The sequence below is a fragment of the Bufo gargarizans genome, chromosome 7 (assembly GCF_014858855.1).
Source record: "Bufo gargarizans isolate SCDJY-AF-19 chromosome 7, ASM1485885v1, whole genome shotgun sequence".
Lineage (NCBI taxonomy): Eukaryota > Metazoa > Chordata > Amphibia > Anura > Bufonidae > Bufo > Bufo gargarizans.
The window spans coordinates 33,929,279-33,948,096 of NC_058086.1; the positions used below are offsets into that span (position 1 = coordinate 33,929,279).

The window sequence follows — 18,818 nt, forward strand, 5'->3', positions numbered from 1 at the left end:
CGTCATTCAGAGCAACGGCGCAAGATTGACAGGACCAGGCAAGATGCCTGGTGCAGTCAATGAAGGGGGGGGGAGTCTCTTGAGCAGCAGGGGGCCAGCTCCTGTCTGCTCAAGGAGGCAGATTTTTGAAAAGATTTGATTTGCACAAATGCACTCGCTCATCACTACTCACAACGAACCCTTCTAACGGAGGCCCAAGGCGTGGCGTCCCCAACCCACAGGGTCACATTTGTAACATTGTATAGCAGAGATGCTTAACCTGCGGCCCTCCAGCTGTTGCAAAACTACAACTCCCAGCATGCCTGGACAGCTTACACCTATCGGCCTACAGCAGGGCATGCTGGGAGTTGTAGTTTTGCAACAGCTAGAGTGCTGCAGGTTGAGCATGCCTGTTGTATAGCATTCGGTATACTTTTTGTGCAGTGGACGCCATGTTCAGGAAAGTGCAGTCTGCTGCGTGTTCCTGTACAGCTGCGGACCACGGACAAATTAAAAACAATGGGTCTGCAAATTCAGATGGCACACGGACTGCATCCATATTTTGCAGATCCGCGACTTGCAGACCACAAAACTGATGTGATCGTGTGCAAATGAGTTGCAATACCAAGCACAGCCCATGCACAGGAGTGGCGCTCTTTCTGAAAATAAAGACTCTCCTTTCACTCTAATCTCGGAGTACCCCCTAAATAACACATGGCTACTGTATATTCAGTTGTGTATCTTTTTGCTTTTTCTGTACAGGTAGAATCGATGAGGACCGTAGTGCGTCACTGGATACAAGCACAGAAACAAAAATCTACTAAAGGAACTCTAACTCTTAAAGTGCATCCAAACAAGAAGTGCTGCTACTGTCTTTCTTTTCCCATACCTCCGGAGGTTCTCAGAAGTGGAGATAAAGGAAGGGACTTTTCTGGATTTCCTGAACGCTACAGTCGGCCTGTCCCAGACCTGAGATGGCTGATAGCAGGGAGCAGTAGAGTGTAAAGTGCACAGAGACTCTAAATGTAGGGTCCTTATACAATCCCTCTGCGATTTGGTTTCAGAACATATTTCCCAATAAGTATGGTTTCCATCAGGCCTCATGCACATGACTGTATCCGTCTTGCGGTCCTCAAATCGCAGATCCGTAAAATACAGATGTGGTCCGTGCGCCTTCCACTTTTAGTTTTTTTTGCAGACCCATTGACTTCTGTGGGTCCGTGGTCTGCATTTTGCAGACATGTTCTATCTTTTTGCGGAACAGAGCAACAAATGCAGAAAGAACACGGATGATCTGTGTACTTTCCTCATCCGTATGTCCGTTCTGCAAAAATATAGAACATGTTCTATACTTGGTCACAAAATCTGGATCACAGATCCAATGTGGTCAAAGGGCAAAAAAACGCAGATGCAACGCGGACAATAGTGGTCGCCATATGAAGAATCGATGTCCTTGAGAATCAAATCTGTTTGGGTGGAGTATGGGCCCTTTTACAGGGGCCAATCATCAGGAATGAGCACTCACGGGGACGTTTGCTCAGCAAATGCAGTATGTTGGGTGATCACCAACTGGTAACTGCGGCATTTAACGAGCGCGGTTCATCGTGCTGTATCATCAGTCGGAGCCGGATCTGTCCGTAATGTCATAAAGTGCAAGTCAGTCAAAGCAGTGCAACGTGGCGCCACGTGTATCACAATGGTGCACGTGGCATAGGATATTTGGTGCAACTTGCTAGACATACACAGACCTGCTCCTACCACCTCATGTTAAAAAATCGTGCACGTCTTGAATTTGGCGCAGTTTAGGACTCCTGTTATCACGCCCCATTCTCTTCAGAATTTTCAGAACTGTCGAGCCAAGTGTAGAAAATGTCGAAAAGCACATAATAAATTTGGCGCATGACCTGTCCACATTTGGCACATTTTACTTTGTAATGTTCATTTTTCAAGATGCTAAGAGTATAGTCACACACACAAGCTTTGTTCAGGGTTTTTACGCAGTTTATGAAGGACAAAAGCGAATCAGATCAAAAATACGGATATTTTCCGTGTCTATTCCACAGAACAGGACAGGTTCTATAATTTGTGGAATGGCCACGTGGATCCACAAAAAATACGCACGTGTGCATGGCCCCATAAAAAGGAATCGTCCATCGTGCGAAATGCGGAAAGCACATGGAATAAAAATATGGTTGTGTGCATGAGGCCTAAGGCATTTCCGTTTTTCACTGATGTGTGCTGTTCGCATTTTCACATTCACATGTACCCATTGTTTTTAATGTGCCTGTTCACACATTGGTATTTTTTTTACTGACCCTCGGTGAGTGAAAAAAAAAATCACTGAGACATGTATTACTTTAGTCTTAGATTCGGGTCAAACATGCCCATTGAAGTCTATGGGTTCGTGAAAATCACAGACACAACATGGATGGAATCGGTGTTGGGTCCGCTTTTCACTGACCACTGGTAGGAGATGCTTTTGAAATAAATGTTCAGCTAAGCAGTGTTTGTGGAATACGGATGACACACGGAAGGTAAAAAACAGACACACGGATCCTTCACGGATGAAACACGGACTGATTTTTGTCACAGTTGCCAAACGGACACGGAAATGTTGAACCAGGCCTAAGGGTGGTGCAATTAAAAGCATAAAAAACGGCATCAGAAAAAAGCATGCATTTTTGCCCTTTTTTTATGCAGTTTTTCAGGGGGAAAAAATAAAGTAAATGTTTTACCTGTAAAAACCTGCTTGGAAAACTATGGTCAAAACGCTGGCTTTTTTATGAATTATTTTTTAATCACACCTCAACCGCGACGATAATGTTTCTGATGCCCTACCGCCATTAAAGGGATTGTCTGAGATACGTAAAAATTTTGGACATCTCAATGATGACATGCATGTGATTGGCTCCTGCGGTCACATGCCTTATATATAACTGCATGTCGCCGTTGCAGTCTGTAAAGATGCAGCGGCAGGAGGACCAGATTGGCGGCACAGAGAATGGCGCTGGAGATGAGGTAAGTATACCGTCATTTCTTTATTTTGCACCATTCGGGGAAAACCCCTTTGGTTATCAAAATATTACTAGCCCCTTAGCAGCTCTGTGGCCATAGAAACTAGAGATAAGCAGTTTTCATTTGGTTTAGGGCTCATGCACACGGCCGTGGCTGTATTTGGGCACCACGGATGCGGGCTAATTCACTTGAATGGGTCTGCAATCCGGAAGATTCAGTGCGGAACGGAGGCACCAATCGGAAGCACTACGGATCACTACTGAGCCACCGTGCTGAATTTTCTATTTAGCAGTGGATTTAATTACATTGATGAACAGAAATGGCAATCTGAGGGCACCTTCACACGTGGCAGATTTTGTGGCAGAAAATTCCACAACTGAAAATCGGTTCCGTTGATTTGAATGAGGAGAAAGCACATGGATTTCTGCAAGCTCCATAAACTGATTTTCAGCCACAGACTTTTCTGCCACAAAATCTGCCGCGTGTGAAGGTGTCCTGACAGTTGCATGTTATGAGGCCCTTGGAGGCCTAAAAAAATTTTTGGGATAAAAAAAATTCTAATCACTACCATTTCTCCAGAATAAAAATACACAATCAAAAAAATAAATAAACATCATAGGCATCACTGCGTCCCAAAATGCCCATACTTAATATAAAAATATTTATCCCATATGGCAAATAAAAAAAAAATCTAAATGGCAGATTCACCATTTTTTGGACACTTTAACTCCCCCCCAAAAAGACATACACGCTGCCAAAATGGTTTCAGTAAAAACCTGCCGATCGCCCCACCAAAAACGACCTGTTTTCAGACAGTAATCTGCTACCGATTTTTCCTGTGTGAACTTTTTTTTCTTTACAACAGTATTAGGCCTCATGCACACGACCGTATGTATTTTGCGGCCCTCAAAAAATACGGATGACATCCATGTGCATTCCATATTTTGCAGAACGGAACAGCTGTTCCCTAATAGAACCTTATCCTATCCTTGTCCGTAATGCAGACATGTTCTATTCTTTTGTGGAACGGATATACAGAAACGGAATGCACATGGAGTAACTGTGAATGGTTCCGCATATGGTCCGCAAAAAAAAACGGAATGGACACAGAAAGAAAATACGTTTGTGTGCATGAGCCCTTAGGCTGAGTTCATGCTTCAGTTATTTTGATCAGTTAGGCTGAATTCACACGTCCGTGGAACATGATCCGTGAGATACCGGCCTGGCATCCTGCTAAGTGCAGGAGCGCACGGCGTCATTGGTTGCTATAACGCCGTGCGTTTCATGCCGCCGCTGCTGTAGAGTAATACACTCATATATAGATCACACAAGTGTATTGCTGTACAGCAGCGGCGGCATGAAACGCACGGCGTTATAGCAACCCCAATCACACCGTGCGCTCCTGCACTCAGCAGGATGCCAGGCCGGTATCTCACGGACCATGTTCCAAGGACGTGTGAATTCAGCCTTGATGTCAAACCAGGTGCGGGTCAAAAACACAGAATAGCTGCAAATCTTTGAATTACACCTGATCTCTGTGTAGGCTTCACTACTGGTTTTGGCTCATAATAAGGGCTCATGCACACAAACGTATTTTTTTCCCGTGTCTGTTCCGTTTGTTTTTTTCCGGACCGTATGCGGAACATTGGTGCATTACCACTTCTGCACATCTACTGTCTTCTATTGTTAACCACGTGTCATCCTATGTATTAATTTCTAGGTCCTGCAAAATGTGTATTCATATTTCTTATTATGTAACCGTTATGTTCACGTGTAATATGCCTGGTTTACCAGCAGGTGGCAGCATAAATAGCAGAGCTACAGGTACCTAGAGTGGAACCTTCCTTTCCATTCTACACCCCCCTCTGTGGTGTGGTAGGCGTTTTTCCCACTTGCTGCAGGGAGGGAGCAGTTTTAGTTTAGAGTTAGTTTAGTTACCCCGTGATAGGGGAAAGCAGCAGGAGCATGTCCATTTTGGACGTATAGGCCAGCTGGAGCACCTTCAGCTCAGCTGGACATGGAGGCAGAAGCTGGAAGCCTATGAAGCCAGGAGTAGTCTTCCCTGGACCAGTTTAGAGACAGACTATAGAAGTTGCAGCCCACAGCTTAAACAAAGTTATGCAGCTAGCGTGTCAGCACAGCAGAACCAGAGAGCGACAGACGTAGCAGGGAGGAGTTTGCCTGCCACAGTTAATGCCAAAGCCTGCTGGAACCAAGACAAAGCCTGAAACTGTTTGGAGAAATGTTTATGCAGAGTAAGGGTTACTATGATGCTTTGTCCTCCCATGTGCACTCTCACGGACCGCATGTCTCGGAGGGTATAGGGTCGTGTGCATGAGCTCTAAAGCTGTTATCAACTTCATCATAAAGTCTGGACTCCATTTATTTCTTCATCCCCTTCATCAATAACCCCCTTTTTGATTTGCTGCAGAGCCAACGCCTAGGGTCCAGTGTATCCAGGTAGGAGCACTGTGACACGTGCACCAACATTAAGGGACATTTAGGGCACCCTATACCACTCTGGCATTCCTACACCTGGATACCATCTACAGTATCACAAAAAGGGGCCCTGTGCCCTTGTTGCTTCACTGCAACTGTCGTCACGAAAACAAGTACACTTATTTCTCTTAAAGGGTCCTGGGCGGAGGTGCCCGCTGCACATTCCATTTCTGTATGTCCGTATTTCAAGTATAGGACTGTTCTATTAGGGGCCAGTTGTTCCGTTCCGCAAAATATGGAATGCACACGGACGTCATCCGTATTTTTTACGGATCAGTTTTTTTGTGGACCGCAAAATACATATGGTGGTGTGTATGAGCCTTAACTAATGGAAATAACTGATCAGATAACTAAAGTGTGAACTCAGGCCTCCTGCACATGATCGTAGATGTCCCGTTGTCGTATTGCGGACCGCATTTGTGGATCCGCAATACAAGGGCACCGTTCCGTGTGCATTACGCATCACAGATGCTGACCCATTCATTTCAATGGGTCCGGAGATACGGAATGGTGCGGAACGGAAGCACAGAACGGAACCCTACGGAGTGCTTCCGTGGGGTTTCGTCCCGTAATTCCGTCCTGCAAAAATATAGAACATATCCTATCTTTTTGTGGAACAGCCAGATTGTGGACCCATTAAAGTGAATGGCTACCCCACGGTCTGTGTTTGTGCATTGCGGGCCGCAGCACGGCCACGGGGCGCATACTTTTGTGTGCAGGAGGACTTAGGACTCATGCACACGAACATGTGCCGGCCGGGGCCGTGCACAGGCACTGACAGTGGGGCCGCCGCATGCGGATTATTCACTTGAATGGGGTCCGTGATTCACATCAGACTGTCCGCACCGCAAAAAAGTAGTGCATGTACTACTTTTTTGCGATGTGCAGGCACATACAGAAAACCCACAATAGCATTCTGTAGTGCTTCCGATCCGTGCCTCCGTTCCGCACCGCACCACATCTCCTGGGGTGCACATGGCCGATGCCCGTGTATTGCGGACCCGCTGTTTGCATGCAGACCACAATACGTGTGCATGAGCCCTTAGAAGAGTATTTGGTTGAGGTTTTCTCTGCTTCCTCGTTGACTTCTATGAAATCCACCATCAAAGCTGCTGCCAAGCTGCACTGCACGAGTGTTTTTGAAATCAGCTACTGAAAAAATATCTAAAAAAAAAATATACCATTTTACATTGTGTGCACAAGGTGGAGTTTTTAACATTAAAGTCAAAGGCAAGTTTCGGTTGGGAATTTAGCAGCGGAAAATGCCCATTTCCCACTGCTAAATCAGTGGCAGAATTTAGAGCTGTGTGAACATACCCTTAGGGCGCGTCCACACGGCCAGGTTTCCTGATGCAGTTTTGGAAGCCAAAATCAGGAGTGGATCATAAAAGGAGAGAAAGTATAACGGCCATAGAGGACTTCTCTTTTTTGAAGTCGCTTCTGGCTTTGACTTCCAAAACTGCATCTGGAAACCTGACCGTGTGGTCGCACCCTCAGGGCGTTGCGAGGCCGTTGGTCCCGGCTAATTTATGTTGGGGTTTTTTTTTGCCCAGAAATGTAGATTTCATTCCGGTGCACGGAGAGAAGGAGAAGGCCACAAGAAAAGTTAGGCACACGCTGGTCTTAAATAAATCAGGGCCAATGTCTTAAAGGCTGCACCCCCCTCCTCCCAAATCCCTGACAGAACCTCCCACAAACTATGAAGGGCTCTCTCCTTCAGAGCTCAAACCTGCAGTAGGTATGTGTCCTCCCTCCATCAGGCAGCCCTAATAAGAGACTGAAGGCTCTGTCCCCCCACGGCGGCAGCTGCGTCCCCTTCCTCCTTCCTTCCTTTTTGGCTGAATTCTTCCTCTTTCTTGCAGTCACATGGATATCTCTCTGAAGTGCGTCGGATCAGTCCCTTCCAGGTAAGTGAACCTCGTGCTCCCGTGTTGAATGTTATGGGTAACGTGGGTTTACTCGGGAAATCAGGGAATTGCTTAACTGGCAATTTCCTAATGCAGTGTTCTAAGTGGAAGGTCTGGCAGGGAGCCATGGCTTCCAGATTTAACAGCAATGTCTATAAGGGCTCGTGCACACGAACGTATTTTTTTCTGTTCCGTTTTTTTACAGGTCCGTATGTGAAACCATTCACTTCAATGGGGCTTGAAAAAAAAAGGTGCAATCCGTGTCCATATGTTCCACACAAAAAAAAAAAACATGTCCTATTCTTGTCTGTTTTGCAGCCAAGGACAGGCATTGTTACAATGGATCTGCAAAAAATCGGATGTAGCACAGTCATTACACGGATGTCATCTTCTCCTCCCCGGCGCATTTATCAGATGTCATAAACTTGACGTTAAATTTGGCTGTGTTCGGAGCGGCGGTCGGACATCCGGCAGGCTGGACCAGTGCAATTGTTGGCTGGAGAAAAAAAACTTTGCATCCGCCATTTTTTGTCTGGTGAAAAGTCGCCATTTATTCCAGAAACCAACCGGATCCCGTTATAGTTAATGTGGATCCGGTGGTACATGTCCGTTTTGCAGACAAGGATAGGCATTGTTACAATGGATCTGCAAAAAAAAAAAAAGCGGATGCAACACAGATGTCACACGGACGCCATCTGTATTTTTTGCGGATCTGCAATTTGTGGAACGCAAAACACATACGGTCGCGTGACTGCACCCATAGGCACATCTTTAAATCTAACACGCGTTGGGCGATCCGGCAGCCTCTTCTTGCATAAATGGCGGCTGTCAGCTGGAGAAGAACTGGTGTGTGCAGGTTTTGTTTTTGTTTTTTTTTCCTGCCTAAAAGCGGGCGGATCGCCTAAGGCTAGTTTCACATTAGCGTTAGGGGACTCCGGCCGCATGCAGTACTTTTAGTCCGGCTGTCTCTTGGCGTGCGCTGCCGTGCTGCCGCCGGAACTCCGCCGCCGCCCCCATCATAGTCGATGGGGACTGAGCGGCATCCCAGGACGGATCCGACAGGCTGTTAGCCTACCGGAGTCCCCTGCTGCTAGTATGAAAGTACCCTAACGCTAGTATGAATCTAGCATTAGATTTAAATACGTGCCTAAGGTTAGGTTCACATCAGAGTTGTGAATTCGGTAGCCTGATGCGGCATTGCCAGATACAGCCATTCGCTGCCAGATCCCTGTTATAGTTAAATTGTAGTGTTGGTCGAGCCCCAAAGTGCTCGGGTGCTTAAGTAGAACACATCGGGATGCACAGGTGTTCTACAGAGCATCCGAGCCTATGGAAGTCAATGGGAGAACCCGAGCATTAAACCAGGCAGCCCCTGCTCTGAAGATGGGAGGGCGTCTGGTTCACAGGAAAAGGTCAGAAATTGATGGAAACGCCACCGAAATGGTTCGGGAACAGCATGTGTCACCTAAACATATTAGTTTCAGCTCGGCCTGTTGCCGCTTCCCCACTGCAGTGCTACACTGCTTCTAGCTACAGACTGATGGCTGACTGGTGCTGCAAGATGATAATTCAGAGGTGGAAGAAGAGGAGGAGGTGGAGGAGGAGAAGGGGGGGGGGCTGCAGCCACTAACGTAGGTGGTGGCGGAAACCCTGATGGAAGTAGGGCCTGCAATCCTTGGCGTCAGTAGCACCTGTGCCATCCCAGGAAACGACTCGCTCCCGGCCTCCACAACGCTCACCCAGTGTGCCGTCAGGGAAATGTAGCGTCCACCAGGTGAAAAATAGTGGCGGCTGGGGACTGAGTAACGAGGGACGCCATCCCGATCGTCTCCTAGCAACCGTGCGTGAAAATCGCACCACATCCGCACTTGCTTGCGTTTTTCACCCAACCCCATTCACTTCTATGGGGCCTGCGTTACGTGAAAAACACAGACTATAGAGCATGCTGCGATTTTTCACACAACGCACAAGTGATGCGTGAAAATCACCGCTCATGTGAACAGCCCCATAGAAGTTAATGGGTCGGTATTCAGTGCGGGTGCAATGCGTTCAACTCGCGCATCGCATCCGCGCGGAATACTCGCCCGTGTGAAAGGGGCCTTATACTTTTGTCTACAAAATGCTACATCAGTTTTTCTCCTACTGGAGTGACTTTTTGGGGGGACTTTTTTTTTTAACTGGCAGTGATAAATCTGAAGTGAAATTGATTAACATCGCTAACCACGCCCACTTCCCAGCGACTTTTCAGAACTGGTGTGAGTGGTGTAAAATGCAAAAAGTCGCAAACTTGCACCAGCACCTGGATGAATGTCATGTGTAGAACGCAGTCTTGGGCCTCATTCACACGGCAGCATTTTGCATCAGTTTCCAGAAGCGGAAACAACTCCGAAATACATTATGATGGAATAAATTGCACTTGTTCAATGTTTTAACCGATAAATAAAATACCGCCAAATGAAACTCCCATTATGGTGGGTTCACATGAAGATTTTTGCTGGTGTTTTTCTGCAGTTTTTTGCAGTAAGAACAGCAGCTCCAGAAGTAAACTGAAAGTCTATGGGAAATATCAAACACAGCCGCACAAAAGTGCTTTTTCTTGCATCTATTTTTTTTTTTTTTTAACGCACATTGCTGCTGTACAGTAAGCTCTGGTGGTGTGTTATATATATATATATATATATATATATATATATATATATATATATATATATAGATATATAGATATGAAAAATGGCGGCACTGACTACTCCATGGGAAAAATAGGGTGCACGTTCCAGGGGAATCGACTCCTTACCCCAATCAATGAATCCGGAAAAAGGACGGCACACCGGTCTTGAAAAAGTAAAAGTGGTTTTAATCAACCTTGCGGTACAACGTTTCGGTTCCAATACTGAGCCTTTCTCAAGCACAAATACAAATCAAGTGTGAGCAGTTATAAAGGTGAGCTAATTACATTACACATCATGTGATCACTACACGTCCCACCCCAAGGGGCGTGTTCAATGTTAGCCAATACATAAACATAGTTGCAAAAATAGCAAATACAGGAATAAAACAAATATCATCAGTTACATATATCCGATGTTAATCCCATGTGAGACATCTTTCAAGTGCATGTGTCAAACATTCATATATATATGGTGAATATGAAAAGGACAAACCCATCGGCTGCATTTACATCAATACACAGCCAGTGGATGTGCACATACTGAGGGAGGAGCTGAGCAATAGATCAAAAGACACTTTCAAAAACTTATAGCTATGTTGTAACTTGATGCTGTGTAGGTTGAACGCCGCAGCTGTGCGATCGCTGGGTCCCATTAGCAACTCACTGCTGTCACGATCCGGCACCAGGAAGGGAGTATCGCCTGCTGTCCGTCGCCTTGCGTCATCAGAGGCCGCCCTCTGTTGCGTCACCACTCCGTCGTCACTTCCGGCCTAGGTGCTGCACTGCGCATGTCCCGTTCACGTCCCATGCCGGGACGCCATCTTGGATACTGGAAAGATGCCCTTAATCCAGATTATGGTACTTCAGGGTATAGCGAGCCAGACCGACATAGACAGCCCGGAAGCCAGATTGTCCTAGTGCCTTACCTGGATAGGAGCCCACCTTCACAACGGTAACCGTTGTGTATAGAGGGTTACCCATCACAGGTGTCCGGTCGCTTACATACCCACGAGGGTTCTCCTCCATTCTGTACCCAGGTGTTACAGGGGGCAAATCTAAACCAGATAGATGGTGGAACAGCCGTGTCACCATATCGGCCCAGTTGTGGTGCCCTTGATGTGTGTCTGATCGGACAGTGAGAAATGCCAAAAAGAAAAAAGGAAAAAGAGAAAAAGCATAGCTATCAGAGGTATTGGCCCCCTGTACATAAAATTGTGTCAATTTCATTCTCAAGCTCAACCCCTCCGTATGGTGAGTGTTAGTGATCTGTGAAAAGAAGAAAAAAAGAATGAGGAAGAATCAAATTTGCTGTTGATTCAACAGTTTTTAAATAAATGTATATACTGTGTGTACACAGACACACCTAGACATATTCCACATGACACAGAGGGCAAACCACTCATCACAACACCTCCCCAAAGTTAAACTCAATGTTCAATCCATTGGGTTTAAGGCTGTTAAGCCTATGAATCCAGCGGAGTTCCCTGCGTTTCAGTAATTTGGACCTGTCACCGCCACGTCTGGGCTGGGGTACATGGTCGATGATCCAAACCATCAGATCACTCTCCCTGTGCCCAGCCTCAGAGAAATGTTTGGAGACAGGTAAGTCAAGGCGTTTCTTGCGAATGCTCAGCCGGTGATTATTAAGGCGGGTCTTCAGGTCGGTTGTCGTCTCACCCACATAGAGTACTTTGCAGGGACATGAAAGTACGTAAACAACGTAACTGGAATTGCACGTGAGGTGGAACAGTATACTATGTGTTTCACCTGTAAGAGGATGTACAAACGATCTCCCTTTGCGAATATACCTACAATTAACGCACCCCAAGCAAGGGAAACATCCCAAGCCCGGCTGCGCTAAGGTGGTTTGTCTGCAGGACCCTTTGGGGCCAATGTCGGCCCTGACCAGTTGGTCACGAAGATTTCTTGACCGACGGTACGAGAATAAAGGGGGACATTGAAATTCTGGTATCTCCTTGAAACAAGATCCAAGGAGATCCCAGTGCTTCCTAACGACCTTGTTAATGGATGGACTGAGTTCATTGTACACTGACACGAACGGAATCCTGGCTGCTCTCTGTACAGTCTTCCGCTGAGTCAGTAGAGTGTCCCTCTCCATACCACTTGCTTTGGCCATGTGTTGATCTAACAGGTATTTAGGGTATCCCCTTTCTCGGAATCTCATTGCCATGGACCCCAGGGTTGTATTGGATTTTTGTTCATCGGAGACGACCCGTTTAACCCTCAGGAATTGTGAGAAGGGAAGTGACTGCACCATTCTCCTCGGATGGGAGCTATTATAACAGAGGAAGGTATTCGTGTCCGTGGGTTTGATAAATAGTTCTGTATGTAATATTCCCTCCTTGTACACAACCCTGGTGTCCAGGAACTGAATGTCTGTTCTGGAATGCACGAGAGTGAACTGTAAATTCGGATCATAGCCATTTAAAAAGGCCTGAAACGAAAACAATTCCGTCTCGCTACCTGTCCATATGAGGAAGATGTCGTCGATATATCTCCACCACCTCAGCACATGGCTGAAGTGGTGGGACAGATAGACGACATCCTCCTCATATACGCGCATGAATATATTTGCATAAGTGGGGGCCACATGGGACCCCATGGCCACACCCCGCTGTTGCAAATAATAGACATCTTTGAAAAGAAAGTAATTGTTACGAAGAACAATGTTGAGCAAATCAATGATGAACTCTAGAGCGTCCGTGGTATATGAGGACTGCGTAAGCATTTTCTTGACCGCCTGGACACCACTTTCGTGTGCAATGGACGTGTAAAGTGATGTGACATCAAATGATGCCAGCGTCAATGATTCAATCTGTGACACATCTGTGTCGCGTAATTTCACAAGGAAATCTGATGTGTCCTGTATATAAGAGGACCCACCAGTGGAAAAATCACGCAATACTTTATCAAGAAAAATGGCTATGTTGCTGAGGATGGAATCCGAACCCGAGACGATAGGTCGTCCCGGGGGATCGATGAGGGTCTTGTGAATCTTGGGTAGCACATAGATCACCGGAGTGACCGGATGTGCCACCTCAAGAAATTCAACCAGACCCCCATCGATAATACCAGCTAACATAGCATCAGATTTCCTTGTGAAATCTGATGCTATGTTAGCTGGACACATCAGATTTTATACAGGACACATCAGATTTCCTTGTGAAATTACGCGACACAGATGTGTCACAGATTGAATCATTGACGCTGGCATCATTTGATGTCGCATCACTTTACACGTCCATTGCACACGAAAGTGGTGTCCAGGCGGTCAAGAAAATGCTTACGCAGTCCTCATATACCACGGACGCTCTAGAGTTCATCATTGATTTGCTCAACATTGTTCTTCGTAACAATTACTTTCTTTTCAAAGATGTCTATTATTTGCAACAGCGGGGTGTGGCCATGGGGTCCCATGTGGCCCCCACTTATGCAAATATATTCATGCGCGTATATGAGGAGGATGTCGTCTATCTGTCCCACCACTTCAGCCATGTGCTGAGGTGGTGGAGATATATCGACGACATCTTCCTCATATGGACAGGTAGCGAGACGGAATTGTTTTCGTTTCAGGCCTTTTTAAATGGCTATGATCCGAATTTACAGTTCACTCTCGTGCATTCCAGAACAGACATTCAGTTCCTGGACACCAGGGTTGTGTACAAGGAGGGAATATTACATACAGAACTATTTATCAAACCCACGGACACGAATACCTTCCTCTGTTATAATAGCTCCCATCCGAGGAGAATGGTGCAGTCACTTCCCTTCTCACAATTCCTGAGGGTTAAACGGGTCGTCTCCGATGAACAAAAATCCAATACAACCCTGGGGTCCATGGCAATGAGATTCCGAGAAAGGGGATACCCTAAATACCTGTTAGATCAACACATGGCCAAAGCAAGTGGTATGGAGAGGGACACTCTACTGACTCAGCGGAAGACTGTACAGAGAGCAGCCAGGATTCCGTTCGTGTCAGTGTACAATGAACTCAGTCCATCCATTAACAAGGTCGTTAGGAAGCACTGGGATCTCCTTGGATCTTGTTTCAAGGAGATACCAGAATTTCAATGTCCCCCTTTATTCTCGTACCGTCGGTCAAGAAATCTTCGTGACCAACTGGTCAGGGCCGACATTGGCCCCAAAGGGTCCTGCAGACAAACCACCTTAGCGCAGCCGGGCTTGGGATGTTTCCCTTGCTTGGGGTGCGTTAATTGTAGGTATATTCGCAAAGGGAGATCGTTTGTACATCCTCTTACAGGTGAAACACATAGTATACTGTTCCACCTCACGTGCAATTCCAGTTACGTTGTTTACGTACTTTCATGTCCCTGCAAAGTACTCTATGTGGGTGAGACGACAACCGACCTGAAGACCCGCCTTAATAATCACCGGCTGAGCATTCGCAAGAAACGCCTTGACTTACCTGTCTCCAAACATTTCTCTGAGGCTGGGCACAGGGAGAGTGATCTGATGGTTTGGATCATCGACCATGTACCCCAGCCCAGACGTGGCGGTGACAGGTCCAAATTACTGAAACGCAGGGAACTCCGCTGGATTCATAGGCTTAACAGCCTTAAACCCAATGGATTGAACATTGAGTTTAACTTTGGGGAGGTGTTGTGAAGAGTGGTTTGCCCTCTGTGTCATGTGGAATATGTCTAGGTGTGTCTGTGTACACACAGTATATACATTTATTTAAAAACTGTTGAATCAACAGCAAATTTGATTCTTCCTCATTCTTTTTTTCTTCTTTTCACAGATCACTAACACTCACCATACGGAGGGGTTGAGCTTGAGAATGAAATTGACACAATTTTATGTACAGGGGGCCAATACCTCTGATAGCTATGCTTTTTCTCTTTTTCCTTTTTTCTTTTTGGCATTTCTCACTGTCCGATCAGACACACATCAAGGGCACCACAACTGGGCCGATATGGTGACACGGCTGTTCCACCATCTATCTGGTTTAGATTTGCCCCCTGTAACACCTGGGTACAGAATGGAGGAGAACCCTCGTGGGTATGTAAGCGACCGGACACCTGTGATGGGTAACCCTCTATACACAACGGTTACCGTTGTGAAGGTGGGCTCCTATCCAGGTAAGGCACTAGGACAATCTGGCTTCCGGGCTGTCTATGTCGGTCTGGCTCGCTATACCCTGAAGTACCATAATCTGGATTAAGGGCATCTTTCCAGTATCCAAGATGGCGTCCCGGCATGGGACGTGAACGGGACATGCGCAGTGCAGCACCTAGGCCGGAAGTGACGACGGAGTGGTGACGCAACAGAGGGCGGCCTCTGATGACGCAAGGCGACGGACAGCAGGCGATACTCCCTTCCTGGTGCCGGATCGTGACAGCAGTGAGTTGCTAATGGGACCCAGCGATCGCACAGCTGCGGCTTTCAACCTACACAGCATCAAGTTACAACATAGCTATAAGTTTTTGAAAGTGTCTTTTGATCTATTGCTCAGCTCCTCCCTCAGTATGTGCACATCCACTGGCTGTGTATTGATGTAAATGCAGCCGATGGGTTTGTCCTTTTCATATTCACCATATATATATATATATGAATGTTTGACACATGCACTTGAAAGATGTCTCACATGGGATTAACATCGGATATATGTAACTGATGATATTTGTTTTATTCCTGTATTTGCTATTTTTGCAACTATGTTTATGTATTGGCTAACATTGAACACGCCCCTTGGGGTGGGACGTGTAGTGATCACATGATGTGTAATGTAATTAGCTCACCTTTATAACTGCTCACACTTGATTTGTATTTGTGCTTGAGAAAGGCTCAGTATTGGAGCCGAAACGTTGTACCGCAAGGTTGATTAAAACCACTTTTACTTTTTCAAGACCGGTGTGCCGTCCTTTTTCCGGATTTATATATATATATATATATATATATATATATATATATATATATATATATATATATATATATATATATATATATATATATATATATATATATATATATAATATTTTTTTTTTTTTAAGGTGTTTTTGAATCTTTCACTATAGGTGGGGGGGGTGGGGGGGAAAGCAGGTCCTAGAAGTTAAGGAGAGCGCGCCACTCCTGCGCAGTGTGCTTTCCATTCATATCTATGAGAGTCCGTAAAATAGCTGACAGTGCTCACTCAGCTATTTGCAGAATTCTCATAGAAATGAAGAGTGCACTGCACAAGCGCAGCCACCGCTTTGTTCACCTCCCTAGGACTGCTGGAATTAGCCGCACTTGGCTATTTTCGGAACTCCCATAGAAGTGAATGGAGGGTGGCCGCACATGCGTAGCTACCCTCTGTTCCCTGCAGGGGTCATGATCTGGAGATGGGTGCGGGTCCCAAAGATGGGACCCACACCTATCTAACATTGGTAGCATATCCTAGTGAGATGATAAAACCCCTTGAATAAATTTTATGAAATAATTTCAGATAGATCAGTGATGGCTAACCTGTTACAGACCAGGTGCCCAAACTGTAACCCAAAACCCTCATATTTATCGCAAAGTGCCAACACAGCAATTTAACCTGGAATACTACAGTCCAATATAGTATATATTCCATGTACTTTATCATTCAGCAATAATAGCCTGCCTGCATTCAATGCGCTGCCTGTGCTGTTCATAGTGCGCCCGGCGCTGATGAATGGCAGGAAAAGTCTAAGGCATACTGGTACACCATAGACTTTTTCCAGGGTGCGGGTGCCCACAGAGAGGGCTCTGAGTGCCGCCTCTGGCACCCGTGCCACAGGTTCGCCATCACTGAGATAGATAATCCAGGGGGGCATGATCTTCACTTGATATTATTTATTATTCTTTTTTATGATTATTTTTTGCCTAGAATGGCTTCTTTAAATTCCGATTGCGGCAGAACTGCATGAGTTCACATTGTGCTTGTCTGCAGTATAGTGTTGTGCCGCAGCGTGGTACTGACACGTGTGTTTTTCTAGATTAAAGGTGTTTTCTCACTTCAGAAAATGGCATTTATCATGTAGAGAAAGTTAATACAAGGCACTTACTAATGTATTGTGATTGTCCATATTGCTTCCTTTGCTGCTGGATTCATTCTTTTCCATCACATTATACACTGCTTTTTCCATGGTTTATGACCACCGCTGCAGCGCAGATATGAGGTGCCCAGGACAGGAGCTGCTGCGCATGAGTGACTATGTGCGCTCCCATGGTCCAGGCCACCAGAGAGGCCGGCGCTTTTTCCTATAGTGGGCAACAACGTCCACCGTTGCTGGATTGCAGAGTGGTCGTAACCATGGAAATGAGCAGTGTATAATGAGAGAGAAATGAATTAAGCAAGCAAAGGTTGGGCAGTATGGACAATCACAATACATTAGTAAGTGCCTTGTATTAACTCTCTCTACATGATAAATGCCATTTGCTGAAGGGAGAGGACCCCTTTAAGCCGTTGTAGAGTTTTATGGAATTGTACAGTGGCCACTATAGTCTGAGGCCATATTATACTGGCTGTGATTTAAGGACCGCAACAGCAGAGGGCGATGTTTGACTTTGGTTGCACGTCGGCCACGTATGTGGGATGTGTGTGTAGGACTCTGGGTACATACATAGCGGGAGATACACATAGTAGTTTTATCTGAGATCTGTAGATGGTATTTCTCTTCCCAATATTGCAGTGGGCGGTCTAAATGGTTAAAACTTTCACTATGAGATGTTCCCTCTAGTCGCTGACTGACGTATTGGTTCAATGTCCGTACAGTCCGGCAGTCATGCGGTGTGTTGCAATGTTGTCATATGGACTTCTCAGGAAATGTGGGTTCTTGACTGGGAACACGCCCTCCTCAACCCTACTCGGGGAGCTAGCGGAAACCTGAGGTCTGTACATGACTGTAGCATTTAGCTCTATGTTGGTATAGAAGGAGTTGTCCAGGATCAGAAAGCAACAGCTCCTTTATTTCAAACACAGCGCCACCCCAGTCCACAGGTTGTGTTCGATATTGCAGCTCTGTCCCATTGACTCTAGTGGAGCTGAGCTACAATACCAGACACAACCCATGGACAGGGGTGGCGCTGTGTTTTGGAATAAAGCGACTATGTCTTTCTAATCCTGGAAAACCGCTTTAAAGGGGTTGACCTATCTCTAGCCCCTTTTATAATGTTAGTTAGGTGTTGGCTCCTCAGCCCACTTCCTCTAGTGGGAGAAGTAGTTCAGATGTGTGTAGTCTGAGAGGAAAAAGCAGCAAGAAGTGGAATGAGAACTCAACTAAGAGCAGCCAGCAGAGCTACAGTATATGAGCCGGCCGCCGAGGGGAAGAACTGCTAGAGGTACCAGAGCTACGGTATATGAGCCGGCCCTCGAGGGGAAGAACTGATAGAGGTACCAGAGCTACAGTATATGAGCCGGCCGCCGAGGGGAAGAACTGCTAGAGGTACCAGAGCTACGGTATATGAGCCGGCCCTCGAGGGGAAGAACTGATAGAGGTACCAGAGCTACAGTATATGAGCCGGCCGCCGAGGGGAAGAACTGCTAGAGGTACCAGAGCTACGGTATATGAGCCGGCCCTCGAGGGGAAGAACTGATAGAGGTACCAGAGCTACAGTATATGAGCCGGCCGCCGAGGGGAAGAACTGCTAGAGGTACCAGAGCTACGGTATATGAGCCGGCCCTCGAGGGGAAGAACTGATAGAGGTACCAGAGCTACAGTATATGAGCCGGCCGCCGAGGGGAAGAACTGCTAGAGGTA

At 46.3% G+C, this 18,818-nt stretch overlaps 2 protein-coding genes across 3 annotated transcripts in view; both read left to right on the forward strand.

The window, feature by feature from the left end:
• MCOLN3 (mucolipin TRP cation channel 3) overlaps positions 1-1,901 on the forward strand; it is a 34,659-nt gene extending 32,758 nt beyond the window's left edge. For both annotated transcript variants that reach the window (XM_044300635.1, XM_044300634.1), the window contains exon 14: positions 742-1,901. In XM_044300635.1, the coding sequence (XP_044156570.1) occupies positions 742-745 (4 nt within the window). In that variant the 3' untranslated portion in view covers positions 746-1,901. The remainder of the gene's footprint in view (positions 1-741) is intronic.
• A 5,116-nt stretch (positions 1,902-7,017) lies between these two features.
• MCOLN2 (mucolipin TRP cation channel 2) overlaps positions 7,018-18,818 on the forward strand; it is a 57,001-nt gene continuing 45,200 nt past the window's right edge. The window contains exons 1-2 of the mRNA XM_044300631.1: positions 7,018-7,231; positions 7,356-7,400. Coding sequence (XP_044156566.1) covers positions 7,360-7,400 — 41 coding nt within the window. The 5' untranslated portion in view covers positions 7,018-7,231; positions 7,356-7,359. The remainder of the gene's footprint in view (positions 7,232-7,355; positions 7,401-18,818) is intronic.